This window comes from Sus scrofa, chromosome 6 (assembly GCF_054392235.1).
Source record: "Sus scrofa isolate SSC_HxYL_T2T_F1_AM1 chromosome 6, Sscrofa_HxYL_maternal_Yorkshire_Landrace_v2.0, whole genome shotgun sequence".
Taxonomy (NCBI): Eukaryota; Metazoa; Chordata; class Mammalia; order Artiodactyla; family Suidae; genus Sus; species Sus scrofa.
In genome coordinates this window covers 124275833-124297130 of record NC_139388.1, presented here as the reverse complement: position 1 = coordinate 124297130, position 21298 = coordinate 124275833, and the positions used below count along the sequence as shown (strand labels likewise).

The 21298-nt window shown below is 36.5% G+C and overlaps 1 protein-coding gene across 7 annotated transcripts in view; it reads left to right on the top strand.

Moving 5' to 3' along the window:
• The window catches only part of RPRD1A (regulation of nuclear pre-mRNA domain containing 1A), a 71205-nt gene that overhangs the window by 33334 nt on the left and 16573 nt on the right, over positions 1-21298 (top strand). The window contains exons 3-9 of one of the 7 annotated variants that reach the window (XR_014807862.1): positions 738-844; positions 925-1022; positions 4295-4421; positions 4531-4706; positions 6095-6278; positions 6942-7064; positions 7874-7905. Coding sequence is in view for 2 of the 7 variants with exons in the window: in XM_003356411.6 (XP_003356459.1) it covers positions 738-844; positions 925-1022; positions 4295-4421; positions 4531-4706 (508 nt within the window). In the remaining 5 variants the exon portion in view is untranslated. Of the gene's footprint in view, positions 1-737; positions 845-924; positions 1023-1663; positions 3385-4294; positions 4422-4530; positions 4707-6094; positions 6279-6941; positions 7065-7873; positions 7906-21298 lie in introns of those variants that run through there. The other 6 variants (XR_304101.4, XR_014807864.1, XR_014807863.1 and 3 more) reach the window with 6 other exon arrangements.

Genomic DNA, 21298 nt, shown 5'->3' with positions numbered 1-21298 from the left:
TGTTATGCCTGTGTTTAACACCCAGTTCTCTTTTGTGGCACTTAACAGCTGCCATAAAGCTCCGTTTGTATCACTAGTTATCAGAGGTAGTACTTTGATCAATAAATATTTGTTACATAAGTTTAAAAATCACCCATTAGAAATCTTTCTCTCTCTTTTTTTTTTTTTTTTTTTTTTTTTGTCTTTTTGTCTTTTCTAGGGCCACACCCATGGCATATGGAGGTTCCCAGGCTAGGAGTCCAATTGGAGCTATAGCTTCCAGCCTATCCCAGAGCCACAGCAATGCGGGATCCAAGCCGAGTCTGTGACCTACACCACTGCTCACGGCAACGCCGGATCCTTGGATCCTTAATCCATTGAGCGAGGCCAGGGATCGAACCCATAACCTCATGGTTCCTAGTCCGATTCATTTCTGCTGTGCCATGACGGGAACTCCAGAAATCTTTCTTATCTGCATGTGCAGCCCCATTAGGTTAGGGGTTTCTTGATAACCCCTAGTCACCTCTACTATTTTTTGGTAATTTCTTTGTTTAATAATGTCTCTCTAAGCTCTTTAAGGAAAGTGGGGAGTATGTCTGTCTTGGTCACTTCACCCCTGAACTGCTGATCACATTGTGGTACTCAGCAAACGTTGGTCAACTTTTTTCAGGGAATGAGTGCCATTGTATTTAAAATCACCATTATTTTTGCAGTAGCACTATGCACTTTTACTGTTAATATGTGTATCTTTTCTTTAGTGAAACTGATGAAAGTTGTAAGAAGCACCTTGGAAGAGTGTTATCTATTTGGGAAGAAAGGTCTGTTTATGAAAATGATGTATTAGAACAACTTAAGCAAGCTCTTTGTAAGTATATAATCTTTTATCATTGTCTCTTCATTAAAATGTATTCTCTCCTTAAAACTTTTTCAATTTTTTCAATTCAGATGGTGATAAGAAGCCTAGGAAGCGAACTTATGAACAGATACAGGTGGATGAGAATGAGAACTGTTCCTCTCTAGGATCTCCAAGTGAACCACCACAGGTAGCAGTTTTACTCTGTAAAAGGAGTTACATTACTAGTACCTCATGTACTCACGAAGCTTTATTAATTTCAGTGTTTTACTTCTATATATTGACTTTTATTATAGTTCTGAGTACCAGAAAGAAGCTGTATGAATAAGTCTTACTTTCTGATTAATAAATTGCTCTAGTTTAATGTAGTATGTTGTATATTATATATCAGGCAGTCTTATTTTGTGTAGAAAGAAGATTTGATTGCTAAGTATGATTAGGTCTGGTGAGACATCCACCATTTAAACAGTTTCCTTTTAAATAAATAAAACATTATATGATTAAACTGTTTTGTATTATGCTTTAAGTACACTAAAAATTCCATCCCTAAAGATAAAACACCACTCTATTAATAATTTTTGCTTTTAAACATGTAAAAATGTGTGTTAGAGTTAACAAGTATATGTTCGAAGAGTTCTCTGTAACTGTATAGAACCATGTAGCTCCATGGTAAAATAAGATGAATTGGAATCATCTTAATACTCCATGTCCTCCCAGGTTGGTACAGTATAGCATTTCCTAACCATCAGATGATTCCAGAAAGACAGTTTTACTGTAATTATGTGGGCATTAAGTCTTAAAGCTTCCTCCTTCTATGTTTCAAATATATAGGAGGGACAGATAAAATTTTAAAGGAGGAAATGAAGACATAGCCATACTCTTAAAACAAGGTAAATATCTTTATGGGCTAGAAATGGTACAGAAACATAACTCAACATGTGAGCCGGAGTATGGTTCCTTTTGAACTTTGGTCCAGAAGCAGACATGGTTTGCACAAACCAGTATCCTATAGAGTAACAAGAACTTAAGTAACAACTCTCCATGGACTGGAGGACTGGATCAGAACTTAGTGCGTAAAACCTGAGACTGGATGGAGTGCTTTCCACCACGAAAGGAGCTTGAAATAATAATTCAACCAATTACTGCCTAGAATTGTGGATTTGTATCGGTATTAGTGCTTGGGAGATAGACAGAATTTGACCGAGCCTCTCAGCAAGTACCTGACTCAAGTCCCTATTAATTCAGTGACAGGAAGGCTGAAGCCCATATGGTCATGGTGGATAAGGGCTTGACTAGAAGTGTAGTAAGAACATAATGTTGGGAATAATCAAGCAATAGGCTTACATTTCTTTCTTTTTGGTAGTAATTCAAGACGGAATCATTTTATGATAAGAGCCTTATTATGATTACATGAACAGTATTTTACCCAAGTTCTAAATATAGGATCTGAGGAGACTCTGTTGTGGCTCAGTGGATTAAAGACCTGACGTCTCTATGAGGATGCCGGTTTAGTTTCTGGCCTTGCCCAGTAGGTCAGGGATCTGGCGTTGCTGTGGGCTGTGTTGTAGGTCACAGATGCAGCTCAGATCTGATAATGCCATGGTTGTGGTGTAGGCCCCAGCTGCAGCTCCAATTCAACCCCTAGCCCAGGAACTTCCATATGCTGCAGGTGCAGCCATAAAAAAAAATACAGGCTCTTATCCCCTCCCATTCTCCCCGATGAGAGTTAAATTGTACTTCCTAGGAGTAGCTGAGCAACCACCTGACTCTTTCCTTGTTCTATAAAATGCTGTTGCTTGTTGGGTTTGTTTGTTTGTTTGTTTGTTTTTGGCTTTTTAGGGCCACACCCGCAGCACACGAAGGTTCCCAGGCTAAGTATTGAATCAGGGCTGCAGCCTCCGGCCTACACCACAGCCACAGCCAAGTCAGATCTGAGCGGTATCTGCGACCTATACCACACCCCACAGTAACACCAGATCCTTAACCTACTGAGCGAGGCCAGGGATTGAACCCGCATCCTCATAGATCCTAGTCAGATTCGTTTCTACTGAGCCACGACGGAAACTCCCAGAATTATTTTTTAAAATATTGGGGTTTTGGACACATAGTAATGAATTAAAAGCACACTTAGGATAATGTATTTCTAATTAGGTTCCACTCATTCTTACCATGTTTGATTATTTGCTATGTGCTAGAAGCTAGATCCAGTGATAGCATTTTTGGTAAGGGAATAGCTTAAAAGAAAAATCTGTAACTGGCTGTTAATGTCATCTAAATACATACCCAGAATTAGTAATATCTGATATATTTCACTTATGTATGAAATTTCCCAGCGTTCCAGGATCTAGGCTTAGAGATGATAAAAAGAAAGAAAAAAAGTAAAAGGAGGCAGTTGGGGATGGAGACTAGTAAAAAGAAAATTTACTTATTATTTTTTGGAATAACTTTAGAGATATTATGAATTGTGAAATCATCAGCAAAGACTTGCCCTTCCCTCCTAATTATTACAGCTGGTATGAAAACAATACAGCTAAAATATTCTGATGATAAAATACCAATTAAGCATTATGTAAATCTTAGTCCTCAGATATATGGAACTTTGTAATACTTTAATGATTTTAGTAACAAACCATAGTATAGTTGAAGGTACCATACTTGAATATACATATTCCAAAACTACATTTCTTTTGTGTTTTAATTACATCATTGAGAAATGTAATTTAGGAGGGCTCTTCTGTGTTGTGGTAGATGATGATTTGTATCCTCCCATCCCCCACTATCCAATTTAATGATAAAAATTCTTATGTATAGTGATAATACAATGAATATATTATACGTAAAACTTGTATTCTATAGGTTGAAGTTATAGCCTGCCTTCACTTCTTTTACCAGTGTGTGTATTGGCATATAAATGAATCACATTATTTTAATAGATTATTTTTACACTGCCTCTACCACTATTATTATTATTTTACCACTGCCTCTTTGTTCCAATTTATATATTTCCAATACTTAACATAGTATAGCTTCTTTTTCTTAATATAGAAAAGAAACATGGAGTTCCCGTCACGGCTCAGTGGTTAACGAATCCGATTAGGAACCATGAGGTTGTGGGTTCGATCCCTGGCCTTGCTCAGTGGGTTAAGGATCTGGCATTGCAGTGAGCTGTGGCGTAGGTTGCATACATGGCTTGCATCCCGCGTTGCTGTGGCTCTGGCATAGGCTAGCAGCTACAGTTCTGATTAGACCCCTAGCCTGGAAACCTCCATGTGCCGAGGGAGTGGCCCTAGAAAAGGCAAAAAAGACAAAAAAAAAAAGAAAAGAAAAGAAACAGACTGTCTTTAAAAGTAGTTTAAAACTAATAAATAGCCTAAAAGGATTAAGAAATGTGAAATAAATTTTAAGTGTTTTGTATTTGTTTAAGCTTCATTTATTTTGTTCTAAAGTTGTATAACTTTTTAGACTCTAGATCTCGTTAGAGCATTACAAGATTTAGAAAATGCAGCCTCAGGTGATGCAGCAGTTCATCAAAGGATAGCTTCTTTGCCTGTTGAAGTTCAAGAAGTATCTCTTCTAGATAAAATAACAGGTAAGAAAAGAAAATGTGATCTGAAATTTTCGGGGGAGTTGGGATAAGGAAACAGCATATGGTATTGTTTTTGTTGTGGAATAATTTTGTTATTCTGTGCTTCTCTTAGATAAAGAATCCGGAGAAAGACTTTCTAAAATGGTAGAGGATGCTTGTATGTTGCTGGCAGATTACAATGGCAGATTGGCGGCTGAAATAGATGATAGGAAGCAACTCACTCGAATGTTAGCAGATTTTCTTCGTTGTCAAAAGGAAGCCCTTGCTGAGAAAGAGCATAAATTGGAAGTGCGTAACCTTTTCCTTATTTAGTGCTTATTTATTTTTGGTAGGAAATTTAAAATATCTTAATGTTGCTGTGCATTTTGCATTTTTTATTTTTTGACATGGACCTTTTAAGACAATGGCCCAGGTAAGCCACTCCTTGCATTTAATTGATTTATTTTTACTTGAACCAAATCATTCTGCCCTAGTAAATTTAGAAATTTATTTGAACCAAATTATCCTACCTAAAGTAAATTTAGAAGTTTGGAATTAGTAAAATTGGTTGCATTTTAAAGTCATTTATGTGAAATTCTAGTAATAGTAATTCATCTTAATGAGTTTAAACTCTTATCTTCAAGAACAGAAAATAACAGGAAAATAGCAGAGGGTATAAAGCCTGGTGTCAACTACAGTAAATTATGGTTGGATTTACTTAATCTCTTTTCTGAGTGCATACAGTCTTTTGGGAATACAATTAAGAAACAAAGACTTTTTGTTATGGATATGCCAGTCCCCAGTCTCTCTGTTTTTGAACAATTCATCATTTGGCTCAGGAAAGTAATCTTCAAGTTACTCTTTTGTTCCATCCCTGATTTTAATACTTAGTATATTCCTACCCAGCTCCCAGCTCTGACATACCCTTAGGTAGAAAGTTACTGCTTCTTTAAATTGAATGATGATTGATATTGTTGAATAGAAATGTGGAGGTGCAGAGGTTAAAAAAAACACTGTCATAGTTCCTTTGAGCAGAGCAGCCATTGTCAGGGGCAGATGAACCAGATTTGGTTTTATTTAAAAGAATCTTTCATTTGATTAGTCCTTGTTTAAATTGTTTGCTACTAGAGTAATTTCTTTTTCTAATAATATGTAGGAGAATTTCTAGTATGTCTGGTCCCCCTTTTAAAGAGACAGTTCCCTTTAAATTTGTAGGTATGTCATGATGCTGCCTCTTAATCTTTTAAGTAGCTTTTATTTATTAGAGCTTAGTTCTTGTTTCTTTAGTCTCTAAGTGTGCCAAAGATGAATACCATTTCTACCTGTGGTAGCAGCTAATTGGTTAAGTATCAGTGGCAGAGCTCTCCTATCCCAGATTGTCAGCACTGTTTAGCATTACCCCTTTTTAGTCTGTTCCTCCTCTGCTCACATTTAGACACTCAGAACCTAGTTTTTGGCATTGTGCTCTACCCTTGGAGAGGTTGCCCAATTTTATATAGAATGGAAAAGGCAGAATTTTTCAAAAAATAGCATTTGTAGTTAACTTGCCAGTTCTTGATCTTGTGATGCTATTTCAATCCAAAACGTACTATTACTTGTTTTGTTGTTAGCAGAATTAAGGGTAAGTAATGTCATTCAATTTTTGTCTTTAGTCTTTTGGAATGGTTTCTTTAACTTCTATTGAGCTTCTGTTGCAGGTATTGGACATGGGCGTATCTTCTAACGATGTCATCATCATTAGCATATTCTTCCTGCTAAAAATAAATAATCAAACTCCAAAGCCTGAATTGTCTCATGTTTTTGAAAATTGGAGATTACTTCTTTCTCACTTAAACTTCCTCATATATCACCAGTTACAAAAATAGCATTTATGTTTGAAATGTAAGTGTAGAAAAAAATATAAGCTACCATCCCATCTAACCCCTTCTTTTCCCAGTGCCTTCCAGCCAGATTTCATGATTGATAATTATGGGGCCTGAGGCTGATGATAATAATGGCAGTAAAATTCACCTTGTGTTAGGTACTGTTCTAAGCACTTCATATATGTCAACTTATTTAATCCTGTATAGCAGGAAATGTTATTATCCCCATTTAACAGATGAAGAAAACTGAGATAGAGATTGAATAACTTGTTCAAGGTAACAAAGAGGTAGTGAGTTGATTAGAACCCAGGGAATTTGCTTGCAAAACGACAAGTTTCCTTCCAGTTTTTACTTATAAAAATATAAGACTACAGCAGTAGCTGAAGCACCATCTCTCCAACTCTTTCTTCTTCCTCTTTCTACAGAAGTAATCACTGTCTTGAAATAAAGTGGTCTAGGGAATTTTTGTTTGTTTGTTTTTCATCATGGCTGGGTTTTCATATTATGAAGAAACCACCTAAATAATGTCAGATGTTAACTTACAAGTAAAAAAATTTATATTTCTAATAAACTAGGAAGTTATTCCATAGAATTCTTTGTAAATTATCTTTTTAACTAGGTGATTCTTTTGTCAGAAGATGTGAACGTGATTTGAGATACTTAGACATCTTTTTGTATCAAGTAGGTGGCATCACTTTGAAGTTGAGACTGGGAGATCAAGATTTATACTTACCTTATCAGCTGTGATATCATCAAATAGTTTTCCCTTATCAGGCATCTTTGAACATGAACTGTGATTGACCAGGTATTGACATGTCATTGATTTCTCTTTTTAAAAAAATAGGACATTAAAGTATCAGTTTAGGAATTGGCTATTTCATATTTCTTAGGGAAGCCGCTATTAAAGCATTTGTAATGATTGAAAACATGAAGTGTCTTTAAAATTTTTGGAAAATAGGAATCATTTTTTAAACTTGTGGCTAACTTTAGCTGGCTATTGAAGCAGATAACTTAAAGTAGACTTAAAAATCTATTTCATAGGTTGCTGTGGGAATTGTATTTCAACATTCAGAAGTTGAAATTATTGCATAAAATGTTGTGCACCTAGCTTGTTATCTTGGAAGGCAGACAGCATTTTGATTTTGATATTTTTGGAGAGGGGGAGATGTAGAGATCAGAAATTCATCTGTATTCAGTAAGTTAATGTCTTTGTTCAGTTTTGAATACCTCTTTTTCATGATACAATTGGTGTAAGAAAACATGCTTTCACAAAATCCTTGTTTATGTCATAGTATATTGGTCGATTTAAAATTACTAGATTTCCATAGAAAATTGATTTTCTAGTCTAAGATAGATTTCCATAGAAAGTTGGAAATCACAATTTGATTTGATTTCAATGGAGAAATCATAGTTCCAAGTTTTGGAAGTCAGGATGGGAAAGCTATCAGAGGGGATAGTGTTTATCTTTTGCAGTCTTACATCAGTATATTCACATTTATCTCATTTTTTGAAAAGAAGGCATAATACTCATTTATGAATGTTTAAGTCTGTCACTCTTCTCATGGTGTCAGATTGCATCCATTGAGTTGCTTTTCTTACTTTTGTTCATTATAGGTATTACTACAGAGAGCATCTTGGTGATGCAGGTTTGTATAGTTGTGCAAGTATATCTGCAGGATTGATTCTCAGAAGTAGAATAGAATAGCTGGGTCAGAAACAATTTCTTTTAAGCGTTGATAATGTATGCAAACTCTCCAAAAGGTTCTGCCTTTTTAAACTCCTTGAACTATGAGTGTATCTTTTCCTACAAAACCTCTCCCAACAGTGAATGTCCGTGCTTTTTAAAATTTGTGTATATCTCATAGGTTAAAAAAAATTTCTTTGTCCACCCATTGGTCATTTAGAAAATATTTATTAGTTATTTTAATTCTGCTACAAATTTCCTATGTCCTTTGTTTACTTTTGTTGGTTCTAAGTTTATGATTATAAGACAAAGTAATGTTTGTCTTTGCCTTTATAGATTCTGGGATTTCTGGATATATTTAAGATGGCCTTCTCAAGCCTTAACTACAAAAGTACTATATAAATTTTCAATAGTTTTTACTGACAATTTTATGAAGATTTTTTTGGGAGTTCCTGTTGTGATTCAGTGGTTAATGAACCCAACTAGTAGCCATGAGGTTTCGGGTTTGATCCCTGGCCTCACTCAGTGGGTAAAGGATCTGGCGTTGCCATGAGCTGTGGTGTAGGTCGCAGACATGGCTTGCATCTGGCGTTGCTGTGGCTGTGGCATAGGCTGGCAGCTGCAGTTCTGATTCAACCCCTAGCTTGGGAACGTCCATATGCTGTGGGTGCGCCCCCAAAAAAAGACAAAAAAAAATTTTTTTTGTTCATGGTATATATGATGTAGGGATATAACTGTTTGAAAGTGATAGGAAATGTCCCCTCATCATTTAGTTAATTAATGGCAGTCTGTATCTTACTGTATTGTAAAATGGCATTTCTATCATATTTATTTCTAGATATACATGTGTATACATGAATGTAGCCTTTTCTACAGGCCCATTTGTTTTACCTACATTTAATTATACAGTAGATATTTGTTTTTATTACTATTAGGTATTTTTCACATGTCTGTAATTTTAATTATGATTATTGTGTATATGAATTTTATTTTCTTCCCAGTTATTTTTTACATATTTGCCTTCATACTTAATATTTTAAATGACAGCATTTTGCTAAGGAGATACTTCTTGATTTTCTTGGCCTTTTCAAAAGTACTTTTATAAATTTTTTTGTTTTCCAGATAGTTCACTTTCTGTCTTTTAAGTGCTTATTAAATTTTGTTTTGTCTGATACGCTTAGTGATTAGAAATTTTTAATGTCATCCCTCAGTTTAGGAAATAAGAGTATTTTAAATATATAGTACTGAAAATGGAAATTTAAAAATCTTGCGGAAGGTGTTTGCATGTAGTTTTTTGATGGTTGCTAACATCAAATTACAAATATTCAAGGGCATAGTAGTAAAAAATATATGGGGAACTGCTTCTGGGAATCTTTCATCTGTCATTTGGTTATTTCTTTGTATTTTGTTTTTCTGTTGAAATTGATTTCATTTAAATTTAAAATTTGGTAAGATGGAGCTAAGGGGTTTTCCTTTTGTTTGTCTTTTCTAGGGCCACATCCATGGCATATGGAGATTCCCAGACTAGGGGTCTAATTGGAGCTGTAGCTGCTGGCCCACGCCACAGCCACAGCAACGCCAGATCAGACCCTTCAGACCCGCGTCTGCAAGCTACACCATAGCTCACAGCAGTGCTGGATCCTTAACCCACTGAGCAAGGCCAGGGATCGAACCTGCAACCTCATGGTTCCTAGTTGGATTTGTTAACCACTGAGCCACCTTGAGAACTCTGAGCTATGGACTTTTTTTAAAGAAGCAAATGTTACTAGTTTCTTAATGATTTTTTAGGTTATTTTTTTGAGATTGAAATATTAAGTTGAAAACTTTATGGTTAATATATCCATCTTTAAATAATTATGTAATCTTGATTATTTTTGTTGATTTTGCAGGTAAGCTATTTTCATCCTAGGGAAGAAGATAAATAAGCAAAAGGCTTATTAGCCTTATGTATTGAGCTGATGTATTATTTTGCACATTTTCTTTTCATTTAATTTATTATGTGCATCTTATGTCACCATTTTCCTTTTTAATGTATGGATGTATCATAGCTGTCTGTTCATTATGACTGTTTTCATTGCTTTGAAATTATGAACAGTATTGCAGTGAACATCTCTTTAGTTAACTCTTTACTTAGATACCTCATTATCTCTTGTGATAAATTCCTGAAGATAAAATTGCTGATTCATATTAAAAACTAGATACATGTTATCAATCTTTGACTAAGTTTATACTAGATCATTGTCTTTGATGATTCCGAAATATTATTATCTGTATAGGTCTTTTCTTCTAGGCTATTCCTTTTCTCCAAAGAAAATGTTTCAGATTTGCTGGGTAGGTAACAGGGCATCCATTTTCAGAACAGTGCCTCACCTCTTAACCTGTGTGATTAGCATCTCCAAGTGCAGATCTTTGGCTCAGTTCTTATCCCTTATCTTTTGGCTGTATGGGATGAGTTTTAACAGATTGATGTAAAGATATGTATTTGATCTTCATTGTGAGCCTTGAGACTCATCATTACATTTCAAGAAGCTTGATGCCTCAGAGTCCCAAGACTATCCAGAATTCCTCAGGATGAACATTGATTTTGATCATTATCTGTTGTTTCAGTTTTTTCCATCTTCCAAAAGTTATCTGTGCACTGTAGTGCCCTGTTCTCTATCCTTGTGGGTTTCTGCCTTTATAAATTTAGTGACTTTGGGGTGGGGGGGGAGTGAAGATAAACATGAGTTCAGTTATATAAATGGAAAACCTTTTGTGTCTCATTAAATGGAACTACTAATATATGTGTTTCATGACTCCAGCCAAACCATTCTAGTCTATTACCTGGATTGTTAACTGATATTCCTGTTCCCTGTCTTTAGTTTCTATACCACTGCATCCAGATTGATCTTTTAAGAAGAAAACAGGTCTCATCATACCCCTGTTTAAAACTCTCCACTGCTTCCTATTGCACTTTTGGATCTTGTTTTAAACTCCATATATTGCCTATGAGATCACTAGTCTTGTGCCGTCCCCTTTTAACCTCATCTGGTATCCATTTCAAAGGCATCCATTTCGCTCTTTAAGCAGATGAAGCAAGTTCTCTCACCAGAGTTTCTGCTTTGCTAACAGAGTGACTGGGGTGCTCTCTCCTCACCTTTACCTAGTTGTTTCCTTTTCTCATTCAGGTTTATGTCCCTGTGTCACCTTTTCAGAGCCCTTCTCTGTCCCTTTCATTTGGTTTTACTTGCCCTTCTCTGTTACATTGCTGATTAATGCTAATACTTTGCTCTCTGAATTTGACTGGGCTAGGTACCTAATATAAGTGGAATTACAGTATTTGTGGCTGGCTCATTTCACTTAGCATAGCATTCTTTAGGTTTATCCATATCATAACATATAACAGAAGTGCTTTCCTTTTTAAGACTGATGGATATTTCATGATGTGTACAGTTCCACATTTTGTTTTCCCAGTTATCCATCAGTGGACGCTTGAGGTGCTTCCACCTTTTGGCTGTTTGGAATAATTTATGCTGCTGTGAACATGGATGAGTTCTAAGCAGATATATCTTTGAGTCCTTGCTTTCACATCTTTTGGGTATATATCCAGGAGTGGGATTGCTTGATTATATGGTGATTCTGTTTTCCATTTTTTTTGAGAAATGGCCATTACCATACAATATCATACCATCTCTAATGGCTACAATTATTTCACGTTCCCACCAGCAGTGCACAGGATTCCGTTTTCTCCATATCCTTGCCAACACGTGTTATTTTGGTTTTTGTTGGTCAGTAGCCAGCCTAATGGATGTGAGGCAATATCTCATTGTAGTTTTGTCTTGCATTTCCCTAATAATTAGTAATATTAGCATCTTTCATGTGATTTTTGGCCATTTGTTTGTCTTCTTTGGAGAAGTCCTTTGTCCTTTGTCCTTTTTTTTCCTCTCAAGTCTTTTTAGGGCCACGCCTGCGACATATGGAAGTTCTCAGGCTAGGGGTTGAATTGGAGTCGCCGTTCCCAGCCTTTGCTACGGCCACACAGGATCTGAGCTGCATCTTTGACCTATGTGGCAACACCGGATCCTTAACCCACTGAGTGAGGCCAGGGATTGAACCCACATCCTCATGGATACTGGTCACATTCTTAACCTGCTGAGCCACAACGGGAACTGCTGTCCATTTTCTGAGGTTTTTTGTTGTAAACTGATGGTTGTAGTCTTAGATTGATAATATTTGTTATTCAAAAGCATTTGGAGATCATGTAACCCACCCAGTGTTAGAAATTATTCTAGAACATTTCCTAAAAGATTAGCCTCTGCTTGAATGTTTCTGATATGAAGAGAGCATGGTATTTTGAGAGTAATCCATTTTCTGGTCTGTGGCTAGAAATTTATTTCTTCTTTATGAAATTTCCAGAAGTATTTGTTCACCTATATATATATTTGCACATTCATTCATTGGGGAAAACAAAGGATACCAAAAATCCAGAATGGAAGATAAAAACCACAACCCTACTATTCATATTGATATTGCATGATTTAGAGTTTCTTTTGTGGCTCAGAAGAAACAAATCTCATTAGCACCCATGAGGATGCAAGTTCTGTACTTGGCCTCGCTCAGTGGGTTAAAGGATCCAGTGTTGCCTTGAGCTGTGGCGTAGGCCAGTAGCTACAGCTCCTGTTTGGCCCTTAGCCTGGGAACCTCCATATGCCTTGGGTATGGCCCTAAAATAGATTTTTTAAAAATTGCATAATTTGAAATAGTGGCCCATCTTTTAGTTTCTCCCTCTCTTCCTTATCTTCCTTCCTGAGTTTTATTGGATCCTAAATCTCTTTTAGTCTGCAGGGAATCATATTTTTCTTATTTTAAAAAGTTACATTATTCATCTGTTGTCATTAAAAATTTTACTTGAAAAGCTATTTTAGTCAACTATGTCAAAATAAAGGCTAGAGATGTAGAAGTCTTGAAGAGTAACAAAAATCTTACAGGTCTTTGCAGGTCTAAGAGTAGCTTTCCTTTTTGCTTACCTGTGAATGCCTGCTTGGCTGAATATAGAATTCTCAGTCTCTTTTTCCCTTTGGTCTAGTTACTATATTTTTTTCCTTTCTCCTCCACATTTAACACTTTGACTATCATATATCTAGGATATTGGCTTTTCATTAATTTTGCTTGACAATGATGTATTCTTTTTTTGGAAAAACCTATGTTGCCTTTTATTTATTTATTTATGGCTGCACCTGTGGCATATGGAAGCTCCTAGGCTAGGGGTCGAATTGGAACTGCAGCTGCAAGCCTGTGATGCCACAGCCACGGCAACACCAGATCCAAGCCACATCTGAAACCTTTGTTGCAGCTTGTGGCACTGTGGGATCCCTAACCCACTGAGTGAGGCCAGGGATACACCTCACATCCTCATAGGTCTCTATGTCTGGTTCTTAACCCACTGAGCCACAACAGGAACTCCTTGCCTTTTATTTTTGTTAATTTTTAATTTTTTTATTTTTTGTATTTTCTAGGGCGCTACCCGCGGCATATGGAGGTTCCCAGGCCAGGTGTCAAATCGGAGCTGTAGCCGCCAGCCTACGCCAGAGCCACAGCAAGGCGGGATCCGAGCCGTGTCTGCAACCTACACCACAGCTCACGGCAATGCTGGATCCTTAACCCACTGAGCAAGGCCAGGAATCAAACCTGCAACCTCATGGTTTCTAGTCAGATTTGTTAACCACTGAGCCACGATGGGAACTCAAACATCAGCCATTCTTAATCTTGGAATTGTTTGTCAGATTCTTACATAATTAATTTCAAAAATATGTGTGTCTTTATTAACTTACGGAATCAATGTTTCAGCCTGTAGAGTTTTTTAAAAATTTGACTCTTGTTATTTCTTGTTTGGTTCTCTTGGCCTTGTCTGTAGTCCTCTCAAATTTCAAGTGTATGTATTATTAGTTATTTTCTTAGCATCTCAGTGATGGCTGATGAATTCCTAAGTTCTTTTTGCAGCTATGTGTTCGGTCATTTTTTGAAATATTGTCTTATCTGCATCAGGCCTACTTCTCTGTTGTTTATGGAATCTGCCTTTTTTCAAAATTAGGTACAGTATTTGCTGGTGTGCATCCTCTTGGTAGTTCTTTGTGGTTTCTGAGATGTAATTATTGTCTCAGAAATAAAGTTGGTCTAAAGTGTTTTCTGCCTTTTGCCCTAGTGTTTTAGAATGTAATTGATTCTCTTAAGAGACTTGGATTTAATTAAAATGTGTTCACAGTATGTCTTTGCTTAGATTTTTCACTCTGTGGAGGAAATCAGAAGCAGAATAGGTTTCTTTTTAAGATGTTAGACTGAATGACAGCTTTTTCCTACTCCTAGAACTTATAGAAAAGATAATTTATATTAAAATATAATAAGTTATAAGACAGCATAGTCTCTCTTTATCATGTAATTATTTGCCTCTTGAATCTCAATCCTGCATGAAGGAGACATTTCCATACATTATGTGGGGGAAGCATTACCAATGTCTAACTAGAAACTTGCTACTGCACTTAAACTCCATTGTAAAGGAGATAATTTAAAATTTTAACATGAAATAGGAACTGATACTTAGCATTTACTATGTGTGAAGGTACCATGCTAGGTACTGATTATATTTTTATTAGCGATTGTATTTGGCAGATACTATTATCCTAACCCGTTTTATGAATGAAAACACCAAGGCATAGAAATACTGTATTAACATTATCTTCAAATGAAATTTGAAAAATACATTAAAAATAATTACATTAAAATAAGTACATTAAAATCACTTAGGTCCTGATAACATTTCAGTGTGTTTCCTTAATCTTATAAAAATCATAGACTAAAATCATCATCATAAGCATATAAAAAAATTTTAAAAGCAGTTATAGTTGTACTCTATGTACAAATTTACATCCAACTTGGCTTGGTTAGTCTTCAGTGAGTATGGTGTATGAATTAGAATAGTGAACTGAGAATTTGGAGTTATGGGTTCTAGAAGTTACTGCATGAACATGAAGAAACTGTGTAATATCAAGCCTTTTTTTCTTTAAAAATGCAGACATCAACCCTAATGATTATGAGATATATTCAAGCTTTAAAATCAGTGCTTTTGACTTGCCCCATTCCTTATCTTATGGGCGAAATGTCTGAGTAGTTTAATTCATCTTATGAAAGCAGTATGCTGAATTAAAAATTTTTTTCCGGAGTTCCCTTCGTGGCTCAGTGGTTAACGAATCTGACTAGGAACCATGAGGTTGCAGGTTCGATCCCTGGCCTTGCTCAGTGGGTTAACGATCCGGCGTTGCGGTGAGCTGTGGTGTGGGTCGCAAATGCGGCTCGGATTCTGCGTTGCTATGGCTCTAGCGTAGGCTGGCGGCTACAGCTCTGATTGGACCCCTAGCCTGGAAACCTCCATATGCTGCAGGAGAGGCCCTAGAAAAGGCAAAAAAAAAAAAAAAAGACAAAAAAAAAAAAAAATTTTTTTTCCTTGCCTTTTATTCCTAAAACACTTTCCCATTGTAAAAAGCAGTTCATGTTTATTATGGAAAATTTGGAAAATACTGAAAAAAAAACACTCAAAAGTTTACACTAACCTCTGAAAACAATCATTATTTTAATGTATTTCATCCACTCTTGTTTCTTGTTTTAAATAGTTGCATATATTCAATTTCATCTATTTTAAAATGCGAAAGTGATTTTTTAATTTAACATTATAGGTGGCTAGCATTTATTGTATTTGTTGTTTCCTTTATTTCAAACAGGGGTGAGACCTTTAGAAAAAGGCCCATTTATCCACATCAGGATAAATAAGTTATACTTACTGGATCTGTTGAAAGAACTATATCCATGTGGCAGATGAGTGAGGGATATTACTAACAAGAATATTGGAAGTTATCTATTTAATACAGGTCCTCATTGCCTCTGCAGTCCTTCAGTCCCTATTGTAATTCATTTAGCAAGTGATATTTTTGGTAATTATACTTTGTAAATTAGTTATGTGTTCCTTGCTTTTGCAGTAAAATCTCGTTAGAACTAGAATTTGTCTTGGTAATTTTGATGTTATGGCACACATCAGATTTGTTCAAGTAAAATGTGAACCTCTTATGTAGTTAAATCAATCAAAATTTTAAGGAGAGCCTTATGTTGCTTGCACTAACATGATCTCACACAATTTTGTCAGGCTTAACCTCCTAATGCAAGAATTCTTTGTAAAACGTCTTCAAAATTTGGTCATGACTTAGATCAGTTATGGAGAAAAGCTCTGCTCAAAGCAAAGCCAGTTCCATTCTTGGAATCTTTGTCATTCCAGTGATCTTACTCCAGTATGAAGTAGTATTCTTGGGTGTTATGGGGGAATTAATAAATTTAGTACATTTTAAAATTGAGGTAATTTTTGTTAAAATGAAATGCACATATATTAACTAGGCAGATCATTATCAGGCTAAGATCTTGAGTGTGTGTGTGTGTGTATGTGTATGTGTATGTGTCTTTAGGGCTGCACCCGTGTCATATGGAGGTTCTCAGGCGAGGGGTCAAATCAGAGCTGAAGCGCTGTAGCTGCCGACCTACACTGCAGCCACAGCAACACGGGATCTGAGCTGCGTCTGCGACCTACATCACAGCTCACAGCCATGTGGGATCCTTAACCCACTGAGCGAGGCCAGGGATTAAACCAGCATCCTCATGGATACTAGTTGGGTTTGTTACCACTGAGCCATGACAGGAACTCCAGGGTAAATTTTGATAGCTTATTAGATGCTAAATGTATTATGCTATAGTAGTATGTTTTATATTAATTTTAATTCCTAGTGAGATTTTAGTTACCTTTTGACTTTGGACCATAGTGAACTGTGTTCTGTTTTTCTTGTATTTAAAAAAAGGTATTTTCATGAAACATCAGAAAGATTATAGGATATGAAAATATGGACATTTTTAACCTTTTTTGAGTTGCTAGCAGCTTTGAAAAATGCTCATATGCATACAGATTTACTTACAACTTCAGTTGAATTAGGGCTCTCTCTAATACTCATCCATGGCTCACAGATTAATTAATAACCGTTGGTCCATGACCAGTGCAAATTGAATGGGAATTGGTGTGAATCTTGCCTTGCTTTTATTATTTTTCTCTGCTTAAAAACTTCCAATGGCAGTTCCTGCATTTGGATTCCTCTAAGTTAACTGCATCAGTATGGTGAAGACCTAGCTTGGTGTCACACAGGAGAAAGCACTGGTCATTAGTCACCATGGTGACAGAGCTGTGGTAACATCTACATTGAGTGTTCAGGATATGGAAATGAAGTTCTGTTTCATTGAAAGCTGGTTAAACCACAGCTGGGGTTCTGTATTCAACTCTGGCTGGATTCTAGTTTAGCAAAAGTGATTAATTTACCACAGTGTATTCAGAGACAGGGACCAGGATGGAAAAGGAAATAGAAACAAAATACCTTGGGGAACAGTTTTTAAAAAATGGAGATGTCAGAGATCAAACGTGAGTACAGACATAATATACATGTGCTGCCTGTCTTCAGATGCTTTGAAAACTATCAGAGGAGTTGGGTTTATGTTAAGAAGGCAGAGCTAGGGTCAATGGATATGTTCCAGGTGACAAGGAAAACCATTGTGACAGTTAGAACTAGCCTAATGGTGAAAGGATTATTTAATAAAGTAATGAGTTTCAGGCTCAGCTGTCAATATCCATAGCAAACCTTAGATATAGCCCAACTCTTGGCCAAATTAACATAAAACCTCACAATAAAGATTTGTTTACCTCAGTTTTTATTGCCTATTAATTAGCTTTTGAAAAAAATCACACATCATACCAAAAGGAAAACAGTCTGAAGAGAAAAAACAAGGATCAGAAACAGATTGTTGTATGATACACCTTTTGGAATTACCAGTTCAGGAATTTAGAATAACTAATTAACAACTCTAATGGAAAAGTAGACATCATGCAAAAGCAGGTTTAAGTAGAGTGGTGACAATGCTCAAGAAAGAAAGGCAAATTTTATTTTTCAGTCACACCCACAGCTTGTGGACGTCCCTGGGCCAGCAGTCAAACCCATGCCATAGCAGCAACTGAAGCTGCTGCAGTGATAATGCCACATTCTTAACCTGCTGAGCCACAAAGAGAACTCCAAAAGCAAATTTTAAATGCTAGAAATAAAAACTGACAAATGAAGACTGCCTTTGGTGGTCACCTCAATAGGCTGGACACAGCTGAGGAAAAAAAATTCAATGAGCTTGATAAAAGGTCAGTAGAAACTTCCCAAATTGAAAAGCAAAAAGAAAATGGAACAAGCAACAGCCCTTTTCCCTGCCAAACCAAAGCAAAACAGAAACCAAACCCAGAACATTCAAGAACTGTGGGACAGTTTGGAGAAGTGTAACATACATGTGCTCGGGTTACCAGAAGTCGAACAAATGAAGAAATATTTGAAGTAATAATGGGCAAGTTCCAGTAATTCCAAAATTAATGACAGACATCAAACCACTGGTCCAAGAAACTCAGAGAACAAGTGACACCCGGCATCATACCCCAAAATCTACAGTCTGCATTTTGAAACTGCAGAAGAGGAAAGCCAAAGAGAAAACCATGAAAAAACCCAGAGGAGAAAAACAATTTACCTGCAGAATAGGGATTAGAGTGGACTTCTCGGCAGTACCACACAAGAAGGGAGTGAGGTGAAATGTTGAAGGAAAAACACCAGCTAGAACTGTATATTCAGTGAAGTTGTTCTCTAAACGTGAAGGATAAAATAGTGTTTGCTGTTGCTGAAGGTGGTCAAGAAGAGGTTGAATGGCAAGGACAAAAATAATGGGTCTAATGTTTGCCTGAGTATATTCTATATGTAAACAACTAGCTCTGGGAGGTGGTAGTATATATTCAGCAAATATATATTTCAGTGTTTTTGAGGAATGTTGCAAACTAGATTTCCCTCTTTGGAGCTTCACTCTGGACATGAGCATGTTTGAGATTGGAACAGGAATGTAGCAAAGAAATTTGTCTGCTCTCAAACAACCCAGAACCTCTCATCTCTGATTTATGGCCTGCTTGTTTGAACCCTGTTTAACAATGTTCTCTAGGAAACCAGTTTCGGAAATAACAAGTTGCCAACTTCCATGAGCCTGAAGCAGTGTGATTCTTTAGTAACTGGATAATACATACTAAAGGAGTGAGACTAGAAGGTCACACACAGGGAAAATAATTAGGGTAAAGGGTCACACGGAATGAAAATTTAAAGCATGGTTAAGTGTACTTCCTAGTTTAAATAATCATACAAGTAGAAAAATTAATTTGATTCTTAATCTCATTTCCTTAAATTTCTATTTGATTTTGAAGTTGCTTTCAGAGAAATGGCCTAAGCTGTATGCTGCCTATCTATCTCCTGGCTCATCCCCCCTCCCTCCTTCCCTCCCCACAGTCAGAACTGATAATTAGTACAGTTTCAACCTTCCTTGAATATTGATCATCATTCCTGATTGGGCTATCCCCTTGCGTCATTCCCTGTGTTGATATTATTACTGGGTCCTCTTTTATTAAAAAAAAAAAAAAAAAGGCTCAAGGCCCATATGCTGTTATCCATGACAAAATGATGACTCATCTCCACTACTGGGAATTCCAGAGACGTTTTAATGGCAGAATTAGACTAACAAATGCAAGTAACAGTTAGTTTCCTTAAAGTGTTGGATTTTGAGTTTTAGGGACATGACTGTTAGTCTTCTCACTGTGGTGATCCTTTTTGATATAATGTAGATTTCAGTAGGGTAACATACTTATTCAGAATACTTATCCCAATAACAATGCCAAGGTACAAGAGGCAGGATAGTATAGTGGTTAAGTATGAGGACTCTGAAGCCAGACTGTCTAGGTTCGAAGCATTTTCCCCTTTGTGTTGGCTTTAGGGGAAGTTTCTTAAGTAGTGATTAATCGTGCCTTAGTTTTATTATCTAATACATGGATAATGATTGTCTCTACCTATAAAGACTAAATGGAGCACTTGTTTGGCATTTAGTTAAGCGCATCAAATTTTTATTTAGGGTTATACTTGGATGAAATCTAGAAATATATAAAGCTTATTTGTGAAAGTATTACCCTTGTTACAATTTAGCATTATTGATTTAAAAAAAAACACCCAGTCTATAGCCAGGTGGGCATTGAGTTCCTTGCAGAAAACTTAGTCCCTGAGAAAATATTAAATCTTTTTTTTCTACTTATTAACCCAGAAGGCTAATGAGCCTTTATGGTAATAGAATTATAACTTATTAACAGATGGGAATTAATTATTTTAAGGATATTTTAAAAATAAAATCTGCTTTTAGAATACTTAGCTTATTTAAGGAGTTCCCATCGTGGCTCAGTGGTTAACGAATCTGATTAGCATCCATGAGGTCACAGGTTTGATCCCTGGCCTTGCTCAGTGAGTTTAAGGACCTGGCATTGCCATGAGCTCTGTAGGTTGAAGACACAGCTTGGATCCTGTGTTGCTGTGGCGTAGGCCAGCAGCTACAGCTTTGATTTGACCCCTAGCCTGAGAACTTCCACGCAGCCCTAAAAAAAAAAGAATACTTATTTAAGAGAATGATTTTAAGATCTCAGAGGAAAAGATGTAAGACAGTTTATTAGATGGTATTCATTTACAGTAGAGTATTTCCCACTAAAAGGTAAAGCTTTTCTGTGGATGGCCACGGAAAAATGGCTCCATCAGAGAAGTGTAGGGTAAGGAGAAAAGAAATGGGGAAGGACTCGATGTTTTATTTTCTTAAAAATTTTATTTATACGTAAAGTATTTTTTAAACTATCACTTATATTGTTAAATCCCAAGAGCTAAGCTTGGGTACTTGTTTTTTAGAAGACAAGTTAGGACACACCACTAAGATCTTTGTCTCCTTTGAACTCTGTTCCCTGGAGATGACAACAGACTTGACTAATATCCAAAGTCCCCGACATGGGATTTCTTGGCCTCGTTTGAGAAAAAAAAGGGGGGAGTTCTCTTGTCAGGCAGTGACAGTCTCTTGTCACTGCAGTGGCTTGAGTCACTGCTGTGGCATGGGTTTGATCCTTGGCCCAGGAATTTCTGCATGCTGTGGGTGTGACAAAAGAAGAAAAAAAGTGATATTTTATGTTTTGTTTTTGTTTTTTCAGGCCCACACCCATGGCATATGCAAGTTCTCAGGCTAGGGGTCAAATTGGAGCTGTGGCTGCCAGCCTATGCCACAGTCACAGCAATGTGGGATCCAAGCCGAGTCTGCAACCCACACCACTGCAGCTCGTGGCAATGCCAGATCCTTTAAAAAAAAAAAGTAATTTAAAATCTTGATACTTCAGTTAACTTTACCTGTCTAACACAGGAAAAAGCCCTAACCCC